Consider the following 25,906-nt stretch of genomic DNA (forward strand, 5'->3'; position numbering starts at 1 on the left):
TTTTTAATCTCCCCCTCTGAAAACGGAATCTCCAACTCCTCTGCATCCACCTTACCGATAGGGCTCCACTCTAGCCTGTCAAACCCCTACACCCCACCTCACCATACCATCAGATTTCCTATAAAGATTCCTATAATAATCAGATTATAGACTCTTCAATCTGATAACCACAGACCCATCTTCCAATTCCAATTTATCTATCAGTGATCTATTCCTTCGATAAATCAGCAAGACATGAAAAAATTTCGAGATCTGGTCCTCTTGCCTCAATCATCTCACTTTAGCTTTTAGACTTTCCATTTGAAACCTTCTAAACAACATTTCTTCCATTTCGCACCTCATTACCCTTTTTCCTCAGCAAAACATCCGACCAATCCCCCTCCGTCTCTAGCTCATCCAGCTATCTAATTTTTTTAACTAACTCCACATAATTCACATCCACACACCCAAAGACCTTTTTGTTCCATTTGTATACCTGAACTTTGGATTAAGTTTCTTCATGAACTTCTACCCATCCCACCCTTGACAATCCCCATTATTCCACATTTCCACCAGGAAGAAACTGTATCTTTTAAGTTTTTATGAGTCAGCCAAGCATTCTCGAATCTGAACGGAGATGGACCCCGAGTAACCTTGGAAGTATCTAGCAAAACTGGAAAGTGATCTGAGGTAATTTTGAGGAACATCGTTTCTCTAAAAGTGGGAAAGATGTCCATCCAACCCCTTGAGAACATATATCTGTCTAGCCTACAACAAATCGGTATATCCCCGATGATCAGTTCCAACTCATTGATCAATTTATCGAAACACGACATGCTCGTAGTTATGGATATATTGTTCATCTTTTCGTTCAAAGCTCTAACAAAATTAAAATCTCCTCCCAAGCACCACTTGTCACCACATTGTTCTCAAACCCGCCAATTCATCCCAAAATAGTTATCTTTTTCTTGGCTTACACAGTCCGTAAATAGTTGAGAACCACCATTTGATATCATCATTAAGTTGGATCTCTATCGAGACCAAAAACTCCCCTATCAAGTTATAACTGACCACCATCACTCTGGGATCCCACATCACTAGAAAAATCCCTGATCTTCCTATCGCGGGTAAGAAAACCCAGTCAAAAAATCTAGTCTTCCACTAACTTGCAACAAATCTACCATCCAGCGTCTCTCTCTGACTTATAAAAGCACCGCAATGTCCGGTTTTTCCTTACGTAATACGGTACGAATTAATCCCTTCTTTCTTGCTGCCCACCCCCTAATATTCCATGAGCATATCTTCATAAAAAGCATTTGAACCCTTGAAAACCAAGCCTTTCTCGTAATTAATCCTGAACTTCAATCTTTTTAGTTCTCAACTTAAAATGTTAACTGATAAACACCTTCCCAACACTTATAATTTGAATGCACTGCCGAAGCTTCATCCACATCTTGGGACTTATTCCCCGTCTCAGCCCCTGTAAAATTTGATCTCTCTTTACCTAGCTCAACATTGAGCCCTCCTCGGTTGCCCTCCTCCCCTTAAAAGACCGCTAGACATCCCCAGAACGGAGAACGATGCATGAAGAATAAAATGAAGATTGAAAAGAAATGATGATTGAATACAAGAGAGTACCTCTTCCACTAAAGGTTACACATTTTCCTGCTGAAGTGCCCTGGTATTTTGCATAGGACCAGGTGAAGACGAGAACATCCCCTTTAAATCTGCGACCTCATCTTCAGTATGTACTGAAAAATCTAAATGGCATGAAACATGGCTGTCTGAAACAAAAGATTCATCTCCTTCCTCCGAGGAATCATCTCCTAAGTTGCTGAAAATAGATCTTCCCTATCTCCCAAGTCAACCTCCCCCAACAAAAAGTCCTCCTGGTTCAAGAAACTTGGATTTTGGTCAAGCACCCTTTTTGAGACCAACTTTGTTCTCAATAATATTCTTGAATTTTCTTCTTCTGTACGTTTTCTTCTTGAATTTTCTTCTTCTGTACGTTTTCTCAAAGGTAGGCAATATATCTTTTATACCATTTGCCATGCCCCGAGACTGCGACGTCGGTGACATCCGGCATTGTTAATAAAATAACAATAAGCCTCGTAGCAAATAGCCAAATACCAGTCTATTTCATAAATTTTCCATTGTTTTTACAAATGAAGAAAAATACAGAGGTTGCAGAAGCGAAGTACAAACATTACTAAGAAAGACGAAGGAACACTAATGGACTTGAATATCCAGAACTTGAATTACTTCTTTCTAATTCTTTACCAGCACCGGAATTGCTCCTGCTCATTTTCTTCTACCTGTTCTTCATTCTCATCTGGAGAGGGACGTAAAGGGGGTGAGCGTTTTGGGAAACACTCAGCAAGTAGGGCCGATCGAATACCAGAAAACATTTGATACATAATACTTTTAAAACCTTCTTCTTTTACATAACATAGTATATCAAAGTTGGATGAACATAAGTTAATCATTGAACAAATCAGAGTTTCAGAGTTGGATGAACAGAAACCAGATTTAGAACAATCAGAACTTCGAATCAGAACATTTCAGAACATAACTTCTCAGACAAACATATTATAATGATCATGAGCTATCCATGATCTTGGGCTCTCTCTGGGGCCTTCTCTTGTAAATGGGCTCTCTCTGGGGCTTTTTCCCGTATTCGGGTTCCGTCTGGGGCTTTCTCCTATAGACAGGCTCACTCTGGGGCCTTTTCCCTCACAGGCTTTCCCGATGCACCATTATCAGATTCAAACAAATAACTAATCATTCAAAGACAAATTGGTTCGAACAGAATGACACCAACATAGAACGGAACGGAGAAGCATAAACGAACAAACAGACGTAACAAAACGAAACGATTTGAAGTAATTTAGTGATTTTCGAAATCCACACTTATTCACATCATGCAATAGACGATCGAATTTTAAAACATACATAATCTTTAAAACATATAAACCTACTTACCTGAAAGTTTATTCCAAAAATCTTGGAATGAAAGTTGAAGGTTGACACTAAAAAACCAGTCACCTTGCAAAAATGTTTGCGCTTAGTTGAACCACTGGATCAATCTGAATTTTGGATATGTTGCTCCAAACACGTGTAGGTATATTCTGAACGGTGGAGATCGAATTTGGACGTGTAAAACAAGGAGAAAAACTTTCTGAAATTCGGTAGAATTTTTGGTACTCGAAAATTGCAACTTTTGGTGAAAACTTTTGATGTTTTGGTGTGATTTCACTCATTCTTTTGCCATTATTTATAGGCACCAATTGACTTTAGGCCTTCCCCCTCCATACCAAAGGTTGCATGGTTTATGACATTAATCACCAATGTGACTTTAGGTCTTCTCCCTCCATACCAAAGGTTGCATGTAATTTATTCTCCTCCATGCCATAATTCATCTTCAATGCAAAACAAAAATCAACTTGATACTTTGTCTCTTTGTATAGTAAAATTTTGGGTCTTCACACCATCAGCTCCTCTATAGATAGGTGATCTTCTGAAATCACTAACCTCTTTAGGGGCGATTCTTTTTAATATCTTAACTACATTTCCCCCTAATGGAGGAGCCGACATAACATTAGAAGTAACTGGTCGATGCTCGACCTCTTAGGAAGAACAAGAGTCTTCTTATCTTTCACCACTACCTCATTGATGCCAAACCCTATAGCTCCCACTCTATCTCCTAAATAAGGTCCATGCTCTCGCCTTACACTAGATTCCTTGACGACGATAATAGAGCGACTGGTGGATCCCGCAACTTCGACTTATTTTCTACGAATATTTGACTTCCCCCATCGTGCCAACATCCTCTTACCATTTACCACGACCTAAGCGTACGATTGATGTTCATAATACTCATATAGGCTGGTAAATCAATAGAATCAACCTCGATTCTAATCTCTATAATCCCTTCTTTCAACTGAATTTGCATCCCATTGCTAATATATCCTCTTTCAGTACCTCTCACCTTAATCTTTGATGCCACAAGATCTCTCAAGCATGCACTGTCATCACTTATATCCAACAAACCACTGCATAGATCCCCGATGATTTTAAAAGTATCAGAAGACCAAAAATTCCAAGGTAGATTAAAAATCCTGACTCAATTGCTGCAACATTCGTAAACCATGTCCTTATTGATTTCTGGTCTCCACTCCTCAAAACTAAATACAGCCCTTCCATCAAGAAACCTCACTTGAGGTTTAAAAAATATGAATACTCTGGCTGATTGGAAGGCCACCACACTGCCTTATTAGCTAGAAAATGAAAGAGCTCAATTCTCCTATTGACAGAGTTACCAAAAACAGTCTGAATCTGCTCCCACGAAGTGTTAACCCTTCCGTTTGTAACAATAAGTGCTTCATACCAGTTCTTAACCAGCCTCTGCCTACTACTATCCTCGACTTCCTTCCTCTCTCGATGATTGCTGCCACTCAACTTTTTTGTTTTTCTCAGAAGTGTTGTTAACTCTTCCTCGAGCAATATCGCGATCAAGAATAGGCTTGACCTTCATCTGATTTTTTCCAACAAATAATATAGCCAATATACCAATCCCACAAATTAAGACCGCTTGGCACTATGGCGCGATGTTTTCTGGTGAGATGGTTATATTTGGACACTTCCAGGGAACTTTCTCATTTGTTGTTATATATTTGGATGGTAAACACAGCATTAGTACCACTGAACCGATTGAAAGGCAGACACGAAGATGGAGAGTAGATTAAATCCTTTAACATGGAGCAGGTCCAATATGCCCTACTCGATCTAATTCAAGCAAAAAACTCGCATTCCTGGTTCTCTCTGACCAACAAATCGAAGACCCCCCACAACCCATGTAACGCCCCAGATTCGAAGACTGTCCTCACTGTACCAAGACGAGTCTTTCCAGCGTGCTTATGTCCTCACTCACACGCACCCTAGGAAACTTCCCAGGAGGTCACCCATCCCAAAATTGCCCCAAGTCAAGCACGCTTAACTTTGGAGTTCTTATGTGATGAGCTACCGAAAAGAAAATGCACCTTCGTGATATGAGTAGTACCAATCAAATCTTTTAAGCCCTCTTCAACTGTACAGTCCATTACATTGAACAGTCTCGGAATCCCTCTCATTCCCGTGTGGGTCGGTTCATTCATGTTCCCTCCACCTAGAAGCCTGCCAGGAGCCGTTCATTGTCCGTGCAACTGATGGCACCGGCGATCACCCCCCGCCCTCTTCGGCCCCGGGCCTCACAACCCAACCTAATCAAGAACACTTTTTGTTTGATCTTCACTTCTATATTTGAAACCACATAAACCATTTTCTTTTGCTACCTCATAGAGACCCCCTGTTGTACTGAATAACTACAACGCGTTGGTCTAAGGATTTGTAATCTAGATGGTGTACATAAAACTACTGTGGAAGTAACCAAAATTCATATTCTAAATATACATCAAATTCCTAGTTCTATATGCATGAAAAAAAGGCATTTGCTTTAAATTACGATCACAAAACCACAGACATAGCTAGAAAAATTAATCAGGGGGTGGGACAATTTATTTTTAAACCATAGTTTTTAAAGTTTTATTGTACTAAATTAAGATTATAATGACCTTCTTCATAAAATAAACGTGCAAATATGGTAATGGCCATTATTTTTTGCATCTAAGTCAATGATCATATTCAGATTATATCTTGTAATTATTTATTTTTAAAATACGTAAAATAAGTGCAACAAGTTACAATACCAAAGTTTTCAAATGTTTCATCTATAACAAGTTTCACAGCTTGCAAAAAATGACGAAAAATAATACTTTAATAGGTGTAATTCTGTTAATAATATAAAAACCATAGTAACAAAAGATATAAATAAAATCAATGTGCTGACTTATTTATCATGTTTAATCGTTTTAAGTTGTGCTCGACATTAATTCATAACTTCAAGCCCATCAATAATTGAGTCAATAACTAAAGTTTGAGCAATCTCTATTTTAATGTACATTAGTAATTACATATTTTTCATAAAATTTTAATCTCATAATAGTTTAAATGTGATAAAACACTTTAAAATATGGAAGACGCGAATTTAAAGATGGCAACACAGTAGAGAGAAGATTTAAAAATAGGAGAAATAGTAGTAGAAGAGTAGGTCTTGGTTTACATATTGTGTTTCGATTGTTTCATAATTCAATATTTTTTAAAAATAATTTTTTTTAAACTATTGGGGAGCCAACCCCAAGCTGAAAAATTGGGGTGGGGAAGTGCAACAACCCGCCCCCTGCTGCCTTCGACTCTGGACAGAACGTAAAGATCATGAAACAAAAAACTGACAGTTGGTTTGTATCTTAAGATACAATGGTTACTCCATTTCTGCATCAGATTACATTAGATGGTTTGATAAGCATAATCAGGCACTGCTTATAGCCAATATCAGCCACTCGTTTGATAACATACATGCAAAGTACCATGAAAAAGTGAAAAGCTACTTTTAAGAAGCAGGTCAATGAGTTCTATGAAAGGAAAATTCAAATTTACTATAATCTACCTTCAAATCCACAATTCCAGCTAAAATTATCGTTGCATCCATCATTTCCACCTTCTCCATTGGCATCATTATGCTATGGTTTCAAGCAAGAGAAGAAAATCACGAGGAATTGACAAAAAAATGTTACAATGGAGATAGAAACCATCAAAATATGTTTTACCTTGTTGTTGTATGACACAAGGTCGTATAATGTAAACCCGTCAGTGTGCAATCACAAAATTAATACTGTGGTATGGCTTGCGCTTATTGACCTAAAGAGGAAACGAACATCGATTGTTATTTGACAGTATGATCTCACACAATCATAACAACTTACTAAGATGACCATGGGTACTTGCTATGTATGGTACTGAGAGAAGTCAATGTTGTTTGTATGCGTACTTTGGGCGAAAATCAAAACAACAAAGCGGTACTAGTTAGGAAAATAAAACTATGACCTTATTAATTAGTTAAATGCAAGTTTTAAAGGAAACCATGTATCTCAAGTCTTACATGTCAAAAGGAAATAAGAGAAACTCCATATCAGTGTCATTATTAACTTCCTAATACAATCCAATCTTTTACCAAGAGAAAATTAGTAAATTAATCCAATTACATTTTACAAACGGTAAGTTTTAAATTCATATGCAGGGAAGACATTTAACTAAAACATTAGTGGCAAAATTGAGAAAGAAATACATGACTAGATTGGAATTGTCTACAACAAATAGGATGAGCTAGGGTGTAAAAGGACCAAATCGAGGAAATATCAAGAAAAAGTTCGAGTTTGAGGATAGCTGAAAATATTTGAGCATGTTTGCGAGCTATTTGAACTATTGTTTAAAAATAAAACCTTGAAATACATTTATTTAATATATAATTATATTATACAAATAAAATATTAAAGCTCATGAGCGGTTCACAAACTAACGAACAAAATAATTTGCGCTCAAATTTGGCTCGACAAAAGATTGAACATGTTCGAATTTGACTCGAATTTGATAATTTCAAATATAAATCAAATATCATTTGAGACAGTTCGAAAAGCTAGTTAACCAGATCGATTTGTTTACACTGCTAAGATGAGCCACCTATCTTACAAGACACCTATAACAGGTGAGAAGTTTGGAAACTATTTAAAATTTTGATCAATGAAGATTATTCTACAAGGGGTTAAAACCCATTTTCGTCCCTAAATTTTAGTGACTTCTTAATTTGGTTTTTTTTTGTTCCTAACGTGCCAAAAGGGTCCTTAAAATTACGGAATTTAGCCTCTGATTAAATCCTCGATGTTAGCAAAGCACTAGAACTAATATATTTGAGCACGTGATAGTCACGAGGAATTTTCTCCTAAATTACTCAAATCCCCCAACAGTTTCATTCCCTTCTTAAAAATTTCCCCTTCCCCCCTGGCCCGATCAGCTCCCACTGCCTTTCTTCGGGGAAGAGAAAAGCGATTCCCTCACCTTGTTTCTTCAGTTAAAATCGCAGAGTATAAGGTTGTGCTTTAATTAATATCAAATATTCGTCATCTGTTTCATCTCATGGTTGACTGAGGGATATATTTGGACTCCTCATGGTAAAGGCTTTCATTTGGTATGATTATGAAGTTTTATGTTAGTTAGCCAAATTATTTCAAAAATTGTGTACAAATATTTGCTAATTGCCAAGCACTTCAACCGAGTGGATTACGTGATTTCAATAGTTGGATTTATTTTTAAATCTCTCACCGAATTCACAATTTCAAAACGGTGTGGGGACGCAGCTCAAGAAATGACACCAAGTACTCATTTCCATCAACCCATCCGAGTAGCAATACCAATGCCATACCAAAACTGCGCAACAAAATCAAAATATAACCATAAGCTGAGAATAACCATATATCTTGTACTTGGACTTTGGTTTAGAGGCAAAAATAGTTGGAGATGACATTCTTTTGAATGATCCATTCAAACTAAGGCCAAATCAAAAGAACAAATCGAAGAAAAAGAACAATCCTTCAATTGCAAAGAGGTTTCAGGAGAAATTATGGTTAAAATTGGGAAATTATGCGAGGTTTTTTTTTTTTAAAAAAATATTAGGGGAGAGTCATGTAACTTGTACGAGTTTTTCTCCACTAAAAACTGAAGTGTAGACTAAAATGAGAGAATTTAATGTTAAGAAACGAATCAGGCGCATGAGACAGAAAATGGACCATTTCGGGAAAAGCGGCAATTATTTTGTTATTATGATAATTCTGTTAGAATATATATGCGGATCTAATAATAGTTATCATAATTCATAACATGCGTGCTTTCCACTTATTATATTTATATTTTTTATAATTACTAATTTAAAATTTATTTTTGCCTCCACTGATTGAATTTTTTGGCTCCATCCCTGATAAAAGGGAATGGGCATGAGTGAAACTTCATAAAGATAAAACCATAAAGAAAAAAACAGATACACAAACTCTTATAAGCTATTACTACAACCCCCAACTCACTACGCATGTTAATCGACATTTTAATTGATTCTATCATTAAATTGCACTGAAATTGATTACATAGAAAAATACATAATGTGATAACCCAAATTTTTGGGCATGTAATTAATTAAATATAGACATGTATAAGAATTTATTTTCGATTTATAATAAATTCGAAAATATTAAATAATACATGGTATTTGAAATTCCAAGCCAATAAATATATGTAATTCGAAATCCAGTGCAGATACACAGTAAATTTGAAATTAAGCTGGATATCCACTTAATTGGAATGAAATATTAGATACAAGACAACTTTTCTCAACAAGGAAGCATATCAATATTTATGAAAGGAGTATCTCGAAACTTATGGAATGAGCATCTCCAAATTTTGGAAAGAATATCTATCAAACTATGGTAAAATTTTCATCCCTCCCCTACAAATAGGAGGAACCTCTCCTTCAGAACTTACACTAAAATTTTCGAGTTTCCTCTCCAATTTTCGAAATTTCCTCGAAAAAATTCTGCACGAGTCATCAAAATTCTTTCCAAGTTTAGAATTTCGTTTCTCGCTCGGGTACTCGGAATCCGATCTCCACCATTCAGAATATGCTTTCATATATTTTGAATATATCCAAATTTTAGCTAAATCCAACGGTTAGTTTTTGTTTATAACCTTCGTAAGAGAACTGCTCAGATTCTAGGCGAGAACAACATACCTACGGTTTTTCGTACATGAAAAGGTTAAAACGATTTCCAAACTCGATCTCTACCGTTCATAATTTATTTAACTTATTTGTGAACGTAATGTCCAAGTTTGAGACCGATCCAACGGTGGAATAAGGCGAAAAGAATTTTACAAGGCGGATGATTTTTCGGTTAGATGTGCTGCTGCGTTTTCGAAGTGTCTGTTGCATGATTCTTCCATGGTTTCCAAATTCTTCACGTTTTCTTCTAGTCTAAGGTAAGTGGGCTTGTTTTAAAGTTTTATTTTTCTTTTATACATTTTTCGTTTTCGAAAATTCGGTCGAATGCAAATTCTTCTTCTACTCCATTTTTGATACGATTATCATAAGGTGTGTGTGGGCACTGTGAGATTCAACTGGATATAGGAAGGAATCCCAAATATATGAGAGAACCCTTACGCGGTGGGGATGTAACAGCTATATGGCATCGCACCCTTAGAGGAATAAAAATTAGGGACTGATTTCAGTAAACCATGGAAAGTAATCTCAATGCCTAATTAATGTTATGCATGTGATATGGGTCACATTGGACATGGTATGTGTTTCAAAACTTATGCATGTTGCTATGTTGTGCTCGAACGGCCCTCACTTGCTGATTGACGACCATATCACTCATCTTTCTCAGATAAGCCTGAGGAACAACTCGAAGAAGAAGAGTCGGACCGGTTTTGGGCTGGTGATTTTCAAGATTATCAGTTTAAGATTAAACTTAATGTAAATTATGATCGCTTCCGCATATTTTTATCATTTTAAGAATTTACGTTGTAAAGACAATTTTATGATTGCTTATGAGTAATAAACTGGTTTTTGGTTTATACTGTACTATGAGCCTTGTTGTTTTCAATTGTGTGGTTATAAAACAGCGCCGATGTCGACTAATCCCAGTCTCGGGGCATGACACAAAAGCTATACAATATAGTCTTTCCTCACTATTTGAATTGAAATCAACTAGCTTCAGAACTATTTGATGGATTCATGATTTTACACACAAAATTCTGATAAACGTGATTCAATATACAATAATCGGAACTGAGTACATGTAAAGTATGGATTACCACACAATCATTTAATTTATCGCAGAAACATGATTCTAGATATTTCAAGTCGAAACAAAATCATTAAAAACAGCATCTAACAGATGGCAAGTGGCCAACGTATAAGTCCAAGCATTCAACAAATGAACAAATTCGTAAGTTAAAATGTCCAATCTAAATATCCAACAGAAGTACAAAACATCAAAAAAATCATAAATTCACATAAAAAATCCTGGAAATGCAATAATTTTTAGCGTTGTACTGTCGTTTCTTACATTTATATTTACATTTCCAAAGCTTTCATGGTCATCAAAACAGATACATAAAATAACGAATACTATTTAATATTGCTTTGTTAGCTATGGTTGGTACAAGTGGTTTGATGATTCTTATCATCATTTATCTTGTTGGTACAAGTGGATTGACGATTTTTGTCATCATTTATCTTATAGAAGAGGTTAACTCCATCAAACTCACTCCTATATAAATCAAACCTCGGAATCATACATATGAAATTAGGTCAAGCTAACCTGATTTGACCCTATTAAACTAAAGCCTAACTTAAGAATTTAATATTAAGACTCTTTTTCAATCACAAGGTTGCATCATATATCCTACTCAATTATGCTACCCATCTTCTTGGGCTCATTCGTACATTTGAAAGCTTTAACAGTTTCATTGTTGAGATTATGTTGCACAAATCCGTTGCTCAACTCCATGTTTGTAAATCAACGTTTTGAAGGCATGATAACCTTGTATGATTACTGTTATTCTTAGCTCTCTCATCATCATAAAAAATTGATATTTGAATATTTGCTTTTGGCACCTTTTCCTGATGTCAAAATATCTCAAAACACAAGAATACTAATCCATTTGCAGAACTCACCAATAAGAAAAAGACATCACACTTGCACAGTCAAATAAAACTAACAATAACTATTACAACATGAAAAGAAGGATAACTAAGAATCAAGGCATGGACAAAGTGGCAAAGAAAAGTATGATCTTGTGGGCACAAACACTACAAATAACAGCTAGACAGATAACCGTAAAAAAATCAGTAACATTAAATGACACTTACTTTGTAAAGGTCAGCAGAACCTGCAATCCTAGTAGCAAATCTTCCTTTCACACCGTAGTCACCCTGTACAAATATGACCTTTAATGATTAGGGGAAAGAAGATCTATAATTTTCAATCACAAAGCCTCCTATTATCAGATTTAGTGTCCATTGCCATATATAAAATGTAGTGTTAGAAATATATTCATAGAACTGCTTTCATGATAGAGCCAGTCTCTAAGTAGGAAGAATGAACAGTATAACAAACACGACAAGCACTCCTCAGTATAAAATAAAATAAAAAATTAAAATGAAGGCACTGTAATATACTGAGAATGCATATTGGATTTCTTTGGGGATTGCGCGACGGCGACATAAAAATTGTACCAAACCCGAAATCCTCTTCCTATCTTCTAATCTGAAACCATATTGAATTTTATCAAGAGAACAGAACTTATTAAAAATCCATTTTTTGCAACTCCAAGAGAAATTATGCACGCAGTTCAAATAATACAATAGAATAATGGCAGAAAATGACTGGTCCAGGTTCATTTTATTCAACGAAGAACGTGCTGTTGGTTCATTCAAAAGTCTAACAAATTTTCCTGAAGGAAAGGTTGTCAAAGGATGAGATGAAAATAAATCTGAGAATGACAAAAATACAGTTTATGAAACCATATGGAATTGACTTTTTGAATATTCTTTAAATATTACAGAAATTTTATCTGCTGGTAGCTGTTGAATAAAAACCTCACTTAAAACAGGATTCTCCAATTAAGCCAAGGACGCAGAACTTCACAGACCAGGGAATGTGGGAATTTATAAATGGATGACACTACAACTTGATTTTTGTGTGATTCTCGCACCAATATAATAATAAGTACATATCAGTTGAAGTCATTAGAGAGTATAATTGAATTGATTTAATATCTGCCACAAATTGCCATAATTTTTATATGAATTTTCCAGCAGCCTATCGTCCATTTAACGAAACAGAGAGCCATCCAGCTTCACAAAAAATGTGAACATGTTTTTAAAATGAGTCCATGGGGATTTTTGTTAAAAAATTGTAATTATCTTATTGGTGCAAGTTTCTCTGCTTGTATCACCTTTATAAATCTTCTAACATCATCTCGGTACATCCCGTTCCATTCAGCCCACCTATAACCCAAATAAATCGGCACATTAATTTCGTATGCACACATGCACGTGAATAAATTAACAAACAAGAAAATAAAAACAAAACAATAGGAGCGAATAAAGCAAAAGCATTCAACGGTTAGATAATGGCATATGTCCAAAGCTCTTGATAAATGAAATGGCTATTATGATTACTTAATCTATTCTCATGAAAACACAATTCCCACCCACAAGCGCATAACATACCTCCACATCTTGTAAATGGTCCACACCAGCCAAGTTCAAGATAAAACATCATTTGAAGTGGTCAGATAGCATGTACATTGTTATATTTCCTTTTAAATATGATTTGAAATATTAGAATCAGGACATTTGTTGTCTGATTGATTGTATGTTTACTTTCCTAGAATATGAAGTGTATATTTGTATAATATAACCCCTTAAGATATATGAAATTGATTCAGCCAATTTATCAATTTAGTATCACAGGCCAAGAATAAAAAAATAAATAAAAATTTGGCCGCTATTCTTTATTTTTCGGCTGAAACCCTGGGTGCCTCCTTTATCTTTCCTCCTCTTAGTTCTTACACCATGTCTGAGAAAACAAATACAAACATTCCTGATGTTAAACACTGAAGATAATGTGACTATGTTTAAAGATTGTATAAATAATATCTTATTAATCTTTAATTGATATTATGTATTGATATAGGTGTATATTTGGTTTCTTTAAGTCAGGAGATTGATAGGATTAAGATATAGGGTTTTTATTATCCATATAGCTATTGGAAAATAATACAATGAAATTATTCTCTGATTTTTGACATGGTATCAGAGCCAGGATTTTTCTAAATTCACGTTTTTTTCTACCCAATAACTCTATCGTTTTCTTCATTTCTTAATCATGTCAGATACTTAACCTTAAAAAAAAACTGTAGTTGTGAAGCAATCTGACAAATTGGAGGATGTAAATCTCAATCCAACGACCTGGTGACTTGCAAAACATTCGGACGAACTATCGTTTGGATGCTTTGTCCCGATTTGTGTAGACTTATTTGAAAGGAAAAGGGAGAATTAGTCAACTTCTTGGGACTGGACCCAAACCAGGAGAAGAAGGCTTCGACGCGTGGGATGAAGCTGATTCTGGTCATGTCGTGACTGTGGGAGTCGATGGATCCAAGGATTAGTGACACCGTCATGTTTTTGACATCTGCAAAGGCCATTTGGAACTTGGGAGTCGATCAAACGAACTTATTCGAAGGCTCATGATACTGTCCATGTTTATAAAATCAATATAAAGGTGGGATCGGCCAAGCAAGGAAATAAACCGATCACTGAGTACGCCAACGAACTTCAAAATCTTTGGCAGGTACTTGATCACTATCGGGTCATTTTGATGAACTGTCCGGAAGATGCCTCAACTCTAAAACAATTCATTGATAAGAACAAAGTTTATGATTTCTTAGCTGGATTGAACCCAAAATTCGATCAAGTAACGGTCCAAATTCTAGGAAAAGATGAGATACCATCTTTGGGAGAAACAATCTCTTTCATTCAAGCTAAAGAAAGTTGGAGAAGTGTGATTCTCGAGCCTCAAAATTCAGAGGGGTCGGTGCCAGAACAACCTCAAGCTAAAGAGTATGGAAGGGCATAAATATCAAAATTTGAAAGCCGAGAGGGTAAGAAAGATTTATGGTGCACGTATTGTAGAAAGACGGGACACACTATGGACAAGTGCTGGAAATTACATGGTAGAAACAAGGACTGGAATCAACGATGGGGACAGGCCAGAAACATAAACCAAGCCAACTTTACGGTTAATCAGTCAAGCCAAGAAGGTGACCCAAGACTGAATGAACTAGGCGAGGAAAAGGTTGACAGACTTCGAAAACTCCTTGGGCATGAAGAAAAAACATGGGTATTATTCCTTAGCCCATTCAGGTAAGTTTTTTATCTCTCTAGGATTAAATGCTTCAGATATTGCTGTTAGAAATTTGTAGATTGTCGATTCAGGAGCCACATACCATATGACCAATTCTTCCCTTAAATTCAACAACTAAACACCTTGTCCAAGCAACCGAAAGATAACCATCGCTGATGGTTCTCTTACCACTGTTGCAGGGATAGGCAGTATCCAGTTCAGCCCACAATAATACTTCACGATGTTCTTCAAGTGCCATGATTATCCACTAGCCTAATATCTATTATAAGAAAACTTACCCTTGACCTGAAGTAATGTGCTTTTTTATCCATCTCATTATGTATTTCAGGACCAGGATTCGGGGAGGAGAATTGGACGTGCTAGGGAAAAAAACGGGATATATTTTCTTGAGGATATTGGCAACTTGAACAGCGTTAGGAATAAAGTGTCATCGCCTTTTTTGTCATATTCAAATAAGGATAACATTTGGCTTCATCATTTCCGATTAGGTCATACATCTTTTGGAGTTTTAAAATCTATGTTTTCGTTGTTGTTTGTGGTGTTAGGAAATGAACGTCTTCATTGAGATGTTTGTGAGTTTTGAAAAACATAACGTGTAAACTTTCCAACAAGCAATAAAAGATGTGCTACTCTTTTTTATCTAATCCATACTGATGTTTGGGGACTCTCAATTACTCCTAATATTTCTGGACCTCGATGGTTTGTCCCATTAATTGATGATTGCACTCGGATTTCATGTATATTCCTTCTAAAAAATAAGTCGGATGTTAGTACTGTGTTTCAGAATTTTCATTCTAGGATCCAGAATCAATTTGGAGGATAAAAAATAGATCCGATAATGCAAGAGAATATTTAAATCACACCTTGTCTTCTAATTTTGAAAAGGAAGAAATTATCCATGAATCATCTTGCTCCTATACCCCACCACAAAACAGAGTGGCGGAGAGGAAAAATGGCCATTTACTAGCTACAACCCGAGCTCTTTCCCTAAAAATGTTCCAAAAAATTATCGGGGAGGAGCCGTACTACAGCTGCATATATCATATATTGTCTGCCCTAAAAAACATTAGGTTTTAGAAGTCCAATCCATGTACTGTCTGAATTTTTCCCTAACCTTGACAAGGATTCTCATCTCAACCCAAAATTTTTTGACTGCACTGCATTTGTTCATGTTCATAACAAGAGCTCTTAAGTGTATCTTTGTTGGGTATTCATCAACCAAAAAGGGCTATAGTGTTATCATTCTCCTACCAAGGAATTTTTTGTTTATATGGATGTTACTTTTGATGAAGATGCATCATACTTTATACCCAACCATATCTTCAAGAGGAAGCTGTACATGTTCTTGAAGATAAGGATAGAGATTCTTTCTTACTTGAGTTACTTTCAGCCACTCTGGCAGCCCCAACTCCTTCCATTCCAGCCTCTGTTGAGCCAAGTCACTCTTCGAATAAGTCTCCTAATAGCAAGCAATTTGACCATGTATATTCAAGAAGAAAAAGGCCTGAAGCTACCCGTGAGCAAATTCAAGAATCCAAACCTAATTCTGAAAATGAGGTATGTCCAGAAAATGCTATTTATTGTGATTATGATCTGTCTATTCCTGCTCGAAAAGGAACAAGGGAATGCACTAAAAAATCTCTTTACCCAACTGCCAATTTTGAAAACCTTTAATTTCTCTGTGTCACATTAAACATTCCTAGTAAATTTAAACACTATTCACATTCTTAATATTTTATCTGAGACGTTATCTAACAAGAATCGGAGAGTGGCTATGAAAATTGAAATGCAAGCGCTAAAAAACACAAAACATGGGAGATTGTTGATCTTCCACCAGGAAAGCAGGTTGTGGGTTGCAAATGGGTGTTTACAATAAAGTACAAATATGATGACTCACTGGAGAGGGACAAGGCCAGACTTGTTGCAAAAAGCTATACACAAACCTATGGTGTTGATTATCAAGAGACATTCGCTCCAGTTGCCAAGATGGATACATTCTGAATCCTATTGTCTTTAGCAGCAAACTTTAACTGGAACTTAGAGCAGTTTGATGTAAAGAACGCATTCCTTCACGATGACCTGGAAGAAGAAATATACATGGATGTTCCTTCAGGATTCGATAAAAATTTCGAGGGCTCTAAAGTTTGCACATTAAAGAAGGCATTATATCGCCTTAACCAATTACCAAGGGCCTCGTTTGGGAGGTTCACATAAGCAATGCTTGCTTATGGATACAGACAAAGCCAAACTCAGGGGGAGTCACAATCCTATTGGTATATGTGGATGATATAGTCATGACTCGAAACAATGAAGATGAAAAACAAGTTTTGAGGAGCTCTTTGGCAAAAGAGTTTGAGATGAAAGAACTTGGGAGATTGAAGTATTTTCTTGGAATAGAAGTAGCTCAATCCAATAAAGGGATCTTTATCTCACAACAAAAGTATGTTATGGACCTACTGAATGAAACTGGAATTCTAGCTTGCAAACCAGCCCCTACACCAATTGATGTTACCCACAAACTTGGTAATGACAATGATGGACCTGTGGTCAACAAAGAGAGGTATCAAAGGCTGGTTGGTAAGCTTATCTATCTTGCTCATACCAGACTAGATATTACATATACTTTGAGGGTTATAAGTCAATTTACGCATGACCCTAGAGAAGTACACCTACATGCAGTCTATAGGGTACTTCATTACCTAAAAGCGAACCCAGGCAAAGACATTTTATTCAAGAGAAATGCTGGATTAAGCCTTGAGGCATATACTGACGCTGATTATGAAGGTTCTCTTGTTGATAGAAGGCTAACTTCAGGATATTTACTTTTCTAGAAGGTAACCTAGTGATGTAGAGAAGCAAGAAGCAAGGTGTAGTGGCTCGGTCAAGTTCAGAGGCTTGAGTTTAGAGCAATGACATTGGGAATATGTGAACTTTTATGGATCGAGATAATTTTGGGTGACTTAAAAATTAAATAGGAAGGACCGATAAGATTATTTTTTCGATAAAAAATCTACCATAAATATTACTCATAATGTGGTTCAACACGGCAGAACATACATCTACGTTAAAATTAATAGATGCTTTTTGGAGAAGACGATTTCTTTGACTTTTGAACGATGGACGAGAGACATCAACATGGAAGAGGAAGTCTTTGAGTGTTGCAACAGTTGGATCATGATTATTGGATTACCATGGGATATGTGGACAACAGATGTGCTCAAAAATATAGGGGACTATTGTGGGGGATTGGTGGATATTAGTCAAGATACTATTTTCCTCAAGGATTTGGCAGCTGCTAAAATCAAAGTGGTGGGATTAGAAAGGGGATTCATTAATAGCTCTTTGGTAATACAGACACCACGCGGTCCTCTGAATGTTTGCATTTATGTTGATTCGATCAACATTTCAGCTTATGATATCTACGAAAAAAGATCCTAAGCACAAGTAGTAGTTGATGGTGCAAGAGTGATAGTTGGCTGGGGTAGAGTTAAAAAACCAATTGATGAAGATACTGGACATCTTAAAAAAGATGGTGTAGCGAAGGATTCGATGGCCGCAATAGAATACCAGCAGATTAAAAGTGATGGACAAGCTGCCCAACAGAAAATGGATGGTACAGATATGGTATTGGGGGGAGAATTCCCTTCAACAGACAAAGAACGGAAATACAGTAATACTCGAGTCATTCAAGGGATGGAAGTGTTTGTTGGAGATCAACAGGAAAGTGCTTACATAGCGAGAAGGAAAGGGCTTAAGGGTTCTAAAGCAATTGGGTCAGAACCAGTGCGCGGAGGAAAGCATATCAGGATTCTCCAAAGGGTCAGTCCGAAAGGAGTGGATGTTTTCGACAAGGGATTGGTTCAAACAATGAGCAAAGTAGATAATGAAAAGTCACAGCGATATGGTAGTTTAGATGATACAAGCAAACAAGAACGGAAATTCGAGGTGGTTTACACAAGGAAAAAATCAAGGACGAATTATGTTGGTTGTATTATAGATGATGATGATGTGACAAAGACAAATACACAGCGGATGGATAATGGATCATTGCACATGGGCATGATGGTGCATGGGAGGATAGGGATTTCACAATGGATCGAGGTCTTGCGTCGGAAGATGAAAGTGATTATAGCGACGTCGAAACGCATATTTCTGGAAGTACGGACACGACGACACACACCAGCTTGGGATTGGAGGACATAGGAGATCTCTTCGCATCAAATTCGAATAAGGTACACAAAAAAAATACTCACTCCCACAACCAGTTTTCCAATCTTTCACCTCATTCTTCTTCGTCTTTTTCTTTCAAACGAATTTCGGGGGTGGGGAGGGTTATAGAGGTTAAGGAAGATATAGTGGTTAGTGATAAGTCGGGTATGTCGGAGATCAAAATCCACAAGGGTGATAACAACAGCGGGGGGATGCGGATACTGTCCGAACATGACACAGGAAATGCATGTTTGGAAATTTTGGGAGGCACAAAGGGTGGAACTGGGGGCTGGTTTGAATACGGTTGGAATAAGTGCAAGGGGAGAAAAGGTTTCTAGATGAAGATTCTAACTTGGAATATAAGAGGGGAAGGTTCGACAACGAGGAGGGGATTTATTCGTGATATGTTACGCAAGGAGAAGCCTGACTTAGTTATTCTACAAGAAACGAAAAAAGAAGTTGTGGGCAGAAGTTTATATCCAGTGCATGGAAATCGAGGTTCGTTGAATGTGTGCATCTACCTTCAATTGGCAGATCAGGTGGTATTTTGGTTATGTGGGACCCAAGAGTGTTATCCATCAAAGATAATATGGTTGGGGAATTTACGGTTTCGGTTTGTATAGAAAAGGAGAAAGACATAGAAAGTTGATGGTTCACTGCAGTTTATGGCCCATGCAAAGCACGATTGAGAAATATGTTCTGGATGAATTGGCGGGTCTGCGAGTCTTGTATGGGGATAGGTGGTGTTTGGGCGGGGATTTTAATGTTGTGAGATCTTTGACAGAGAAAATGAACAGTCATTCGCATACAACAAGTATGGATTGCTTTGATATGTTGGTACAGGAATTGGAGTTGTATGATCCCCCATTATTGAATGCAAAATTTACATGATCAAATTTGAGGGCTACACCAATCTGCAGCAGACTAGACATATTCATGTTTTTGGGATGGTGGATGGAGTTATTTCCATACCATAGGCAATCTGTTTTGCCTCGAATAACATCATATCATTTTCCAATTGTTTTGAAAACACAGAAACTCAAATGGGGGCCGAAGTCCATTCAGATTCGAGAACATGTGGCTGAAACATAAGACCTTTGAAGGAAATTTATTGAGATGGTGGAATTGCCCACAACTTCAAGGTTGGGAGGGATATAAATTCATGACAAAACTCAAGTATATTAAGGAAGAGATCAAATTATGGAATGCCGAGGAGTTTGGGATGACTGAGATGAGGGAGGCAGAATTGAAAAACAGAATCATTACATTGGATGAGATGGAGAGTGAGGGGGGGAGAATGCAGAAGGGGTGAATGAAAAAAAGTTGATAAAATGTGAGTTGGAAGAATTGGTGTGTCGACGAAACACAATGTTATATCAAAAAGCAAAAATGAAATGGCTAAAAGAAGGAGATCACAATACCAAATTCTTACACTCTTTACTTAATCACCGAAGAAGCAAAGGAATGATTAGTAGACTGGAAAAGGAGGATGGAGTGGTTGTAGAGGATGAAGGTCAAATAATTAAAGTCATTGTCGATTACTTTCAACAGTTGTACGGTAAAAGAGAGGTAAGAAGATTTGGGTTGAAGGTGTAGAATGGAGGCCTATCGATGTCGATATGAGGTATCGATGTCGATATGAGGGATGAGGTTGAACAACCATTTCTCGAGGAAGAGGTTAAGAAGGCCATTTTTGAGTGTGATAGATGCAAAGCACCGGGGCCTGACAGGTTATACATTAGCACTTTATCAGGATTGTTGGGATGTGGTCAAAGGGGAGTTAATGAAGGTTTTTGAGGAATTTTACGAATGAGGGATCATAAACCGGATGACTAATGAATCGTACATATGCTTGATACCAAAGAAACATGACTCATTAAAGGTTAAAGATTTCAGACCCATTAGCCTCACAACTAGCTTATACAAGATAATTGCAAAAGTGTAGGCTACAAGGATGAAAAAAGTTGTCACATACATTGTCCGAATCTCAAAATGCATTTATCGAAGGAAAAAAAATTTTGGATTGTTGTTTGATTGCTAATGAGTTGGTGGAAGAAGGGAAGAAAAAGAAAAAAAAGGTTGGGTCTTGAAAATTGATTTGAAAAAGCATATGACAATGTGGAATGAGACTTCTTGGATTTCGTGTTAAGGAAAAAGGGATTCGGAGAGAGAAGGAGAAGATGGATAAGAGGATGCGTATCTAACGTATCATTTTCCATCATGATAAATGGGAGACCGAGGAGGAAATTTAAAGCAAATAGAGGGTTTCCATCATGATAAATGGGAGACCGAGGGGGAAATTTAAAGCAAATAGACGGCTTCGACAGGGAGATCCTTTATCACCATTTCTGTTCAATATGGTAGTCAACGTTTTGGGAAGTTTGATTGATAAAGCAAAAGAGGAGAAATTAATCCAAGGAATTGAAGTGGGCCGAGAAAAGGTGGAAGTATCACATATATAATTTGCGGACGACACATTGTTTTTCGTTCAAAAGGAGGTTCACTTAAGCTTTTTGGTGCAAATCTTGAAGTTGTTTTGTGATGTGTCAGGACTTAGAATCAATTGGGAAAAGAGTGCTTTATTGGGTTTATGTCAAAATGAAGTTGAAGAGGAGGAGATGGCCCAGAGGATTGGATGTCGAAGGGATCGATGGCCAATTACATACTTGGGAGTCCCTTTAGGGGGTAATCCACTTAAAGTGTCTTTTTGGGAACCTATCCTAATCAGGATTACTAGAAAATTGGCAACTTGGAAAAAGGCTTTTTTGTCCAAAGGGGGAAGAGTTACATTGAATGTTGCGGTATTGAATGCTTTGCCTATATACTTTCTGTCACTTTTCAGGATACCGAAAGGAGTAGCAGAGAAGATGGAGAAGATAATGAGAGATTTTCTGTGGGATGGAAATGAGGGTGAATCACATTGTCATATGGTTGGGTGGGAACAAGTTTGTCGACCGAAAGAGAGAGGTGGCTTAGGCATTGGTAACATTTGCTTGAGAAACAAAGCACTCTTGGGAAAATGGTGGTGGAGGTTTAACGTTGAAATGAGTCGTTGTGGAAAAAAATAATAAAGAGTCAATATGGGTTACAAGAAAATGGTTGGGATGCAGGGTTGGCTACAAATGTGACGTTTAGATGTCCGTGGAAATTCATCTCTAGAACTTACCCGACATATCACCGACTACTGAGATTAGTGGTTAGAGGGGGTACAAGAGTCGCGTTTTGGGAGGATATTTGGTGGGGGGAAATAGCTTTCCGGGATTTGTTCCCTTCTTTATTTCGTATTAGTTCGGTCCATAATTTGCCGATATCTTTTTTTGTTGTTTTCGACTCTGTGTCACATGAGTATTCGTGGGATTTGCATTTTCGTAGGTCTCTCCGAGAGGAGGAGGTCGTTCAGTTGTCTTTGTTTTTAGGCATTTTGGATGGGGTTAACTTGGTCGAAGGGGTCGATGATTATCGAGTTTGGGACGGGGATCCGTCGGGGAAGTTCACAGTCAAGTCTTTTTTCCATTCATTCTTCTCCCCGAATATTTGTGTCAAAAAATTCGAATTCTACTATATCATTTGGAAAACTCCTATTCCATCAAAGATTCAAATATTCTCGTGGACAGCAATCCTTGGAAAATTACCTACATCCGAGATGATGCAACAGAGATGGCCAAACTGTGCTCTTTCTCCAAGTTGGTGCGTGTTGTGTCGTAATGATTTGGAAACTCAAGATCATATGCTCATTCACTGTAAGCTTGCTAATGAATTGTGGGCTAGGGCGTTGGAAGAAATGAATCTGGTTTGGGTCATACCGAAATCAACAAAAGATTTGTTTTTAATGGATCTTGGACAATGGATGGGCAAAAGAGGCAGAATTTTTTGGAGGGTGGTGATTCATGGCATTTGTTAGGGTATTTGGCTAGAGAAAAATAGAAGAATATTTGAAGACTTGGAAGACAGCGCAGAAGACTGTTGGGAAAAAATCAAGATCAGGATAGAAAACTGGGTTGGAAATATTACAGAGTTTCAGAGCTTATCGATACTTGATCTTTTAAGAGATTGGACTTATGTTTATTGTTACTTTCATGATTTCATCTTTACTCGTAATGGACCACTAGTCCACTTCTTGTAAAAGAAACAATCTATCTTTTTCTTAATTATATTATCAAGTTTCTTATCCAAAAAAAAAAAAAAGATTTCCAAGCTGCGAATGGAAGATGTCTACTTCCCAGTTTGAGGGGGAGTATTAAAACACTGAATATATTGTGACTATGTTGGAAGATTGTATAAATAATATCTTGTAGATCTTTAATTGATATTATGTATCTTAGATTGACTTAGGTGTATATTTGGTTTTCTTTAGTCAGTAGATTTCTAGGATTAAGATCTAGGGTTTCCATTTTAAATAGTTTAATACGTTGTATAGATACCATGTAGCTATTGGAAATAATACAATGAAATTATTCTATGATTTTTGACACCTGACATCAAGAAATCATCCACAGAGACCGTTCACAAAGCTTCCTTTCATCGATTTCAATCAAGTTGGATGGAACTTATTATTTTATGTGGTCTTAAATTATAGAGATGCAAATTGCAGGAAGAAATATATTACAGGATGGAAGGCTGCATCTAGAGAGAATGACCCACATTATGATGAATTGAATGCAAAAGTTGCACAGGACAAATCTTGTCTAATCAATTTCATGGCCAACGGGCTGATGTAATTTTGTGCTTTGAGGAACAACTGAAGAGAAATTTGGGATATAATCAAGAGGATCTAGATGCATCAGATTCTTGTCAAGTATATGGACTGATGAAGAAATTACCAACGCCGCCAAGGAAGTCGTCCTCTTGTAGACTATTCGAACAAATTAAATCCAGTATTCTAGGAACTTGATTATGCATTGGACCAATACTACGTGGGCTGCAAAAAAATGGTATTTTTTCAGCCAACAATCTAGAACTTTATTTTTTTCGCTTCAATAAAATATAATATCCCTGAAAAGGAATGAGGCTAGTCGAGGGCCCTAGAGATGCCATACATCATAGGGGTGGACGTGGTCGACTAATGGCTTTTTGGCCTATGCTAACTTCGTAAAAATACACGAATCTACACTAACGTACATTGTAAAACCCACAAATTCTAGACTTGAATGTTATTTTGTAATTGAAAGTTGTAAGATATTATCCAAGATTTTTTTATTTTATCATTAAAGATTATCAAGTCTATCTAAAGTTGTGTAGGATAATTAAATCGTGTGTATAATATCTACATAGCTCGAAATTTAAGATGATATTATGAATATATTTTGATTTTAGGATAAATAAACAAGCTCAGAAGTGTTAATTTTCCTGGTATTGAGAGAGATTTTTGAAAAATGCTCTCTCCTCACATCTGCTGCCCAGACACCTTCCCGTTTTCAATCGGCATTCTCACTTCCTGAACATCGATGATCGCATTTTCACCCTGTCACCGGCTGCCAATTGTCGTTGGCCCTCTACGCTTTTCCTCTCTTTCTCTCTCCTCGCCCTAATCGCGCTAGTCACATTTTCTTCTTCACAGGAGTGCCTTCACATTGGAGGGCTTCTGTATCCAGTCATTGGTATCAGGCCGCCGAATTTCTCTTCTTGTTTTTTCGACGCTAACCATCGTACTTTACATCGGCACGGAGATGAATACACAGACCAGTAGGAGAGCACCTTCTGTTCTTAGGAATGCTGCCAAGGATGAAGTCATTAATATTGAACATAAAGTGTTCACTATGAGATTGGGTAATGGGGGCTTCTCGATATGGTGGTATGAAAAAACTAGGAACGCGACTTATTTGCTGGATCTAGACCGAGAAGAGGCAAGCTGGCTCAGTCTAAGATTCAAGGACTTCGTCAACAATCCTTGTTCGGGCTCGGACTTCTTTTGTTATAGGAGCAGGAACGCGGTCTTTACTATACCGAGATTCTCAAACAAACGTGGACGGTTCTTAGAGGTGACCAAGTTCAGTTGCGGGGCATAAAGCAGATCACAATTGTTCCCAGCGGCTATAATTCATGTGGAAAAACATATCGAATATTTTGGTAAAGCTACTGTCAGGGAATCGTCAGAGGAAACTTCATCAACCTATCATTGGTTACGGGTCAGAAACGACAAGAATTAATACAATACACCGGGATGATAGCAATATTGAGAAGGAGCTTAGTCGAGGGTCGCTGAAAGTTAAGGAGGGCAGTGGTAGGATGAGGAAAGATAGGAAGTGGAACGAAGCACTCATTGTTACCAGAGGCAGGTTGAACAGCTCGTGGGGACATATTCATACCGGTCTTGGCAACTCTGCAAACAGGAGAGTTGAATTATTTTCGTTCCAATCTAACAAAGCGGTTTGGTGGCCCTCCAATTTTTCCGAATTTTCATATTATCTAAAGCTGAAGACAGTATTCTTTGACAATGGGGTATCTCTGACTTTAAGCCATGGAGACAGGATATCAATACAACTGATATGGTAGATAAATGCTGCAACAGTTGAGTAAGGATCTTTGGATTACCGTGAAATCTATGGTCGCCGGAAACATTCAAAATCATCGGGGATCAGTGCGGGGGATTGATGGACATCAGCGTGGATATATAACTCTTCAGAGACCTAGGGGCAACTAAGATCAAGGTGAAAGGCACGGAAGGAAGGTTTATTCAAACTAGGATGAGGATTCCGTTGAGGGGGGACCATAGAGATTCGAATTCGGTTAGAAATTTTCGACCTTACAGCTTACGAGCACTACGAACAGCAATCATACGCACAGGTGGTGGTTAATGGTAAGCGGACCTT

General features: G+C 37.2%; 1 protein-coding gene across 1 annotated transcript in view; it reads right to left on the reverse strand.

Moving 5' to 3' along the window:
- LOC140828251 (isoamylase 3, chloroplastic-like) overlaps positions 1-25,906 on the reverse strand; it is a 64,827-nt gene that overhangs the window by 7,619 nt on the left and 31,302 nt on the right. Inside the window, 5 exon segments of the mRNA XM_073191240.1 lie at positions 6,521-6,593; positions 6,681-6,722; positions 6,724-6,771; positions 11,828-11,890; positions 12,916-12,967. Coding sequence (XP_073047341.1) covers positions 6,521-6,593; positions 6,681-6,722; positions 6,724-6,771; positions 11,828-11,890; positions 12,916-12,967 — 278 coding nt within the window.

This window comes from Primulina eburnea, chromosome 1 (genome assembly GCF_022965805.1).
Source record: "Primulina eburnea isolate SZY01 chromosome 1, ASM2296580v1, whole genome shotgun sequence".
NCBI lineage: Eukaryota > Viridiplantae > Streptophyta > Magnoliopsida > Lamiales > Gesneriaceae > Primulina > Primulina eburnea.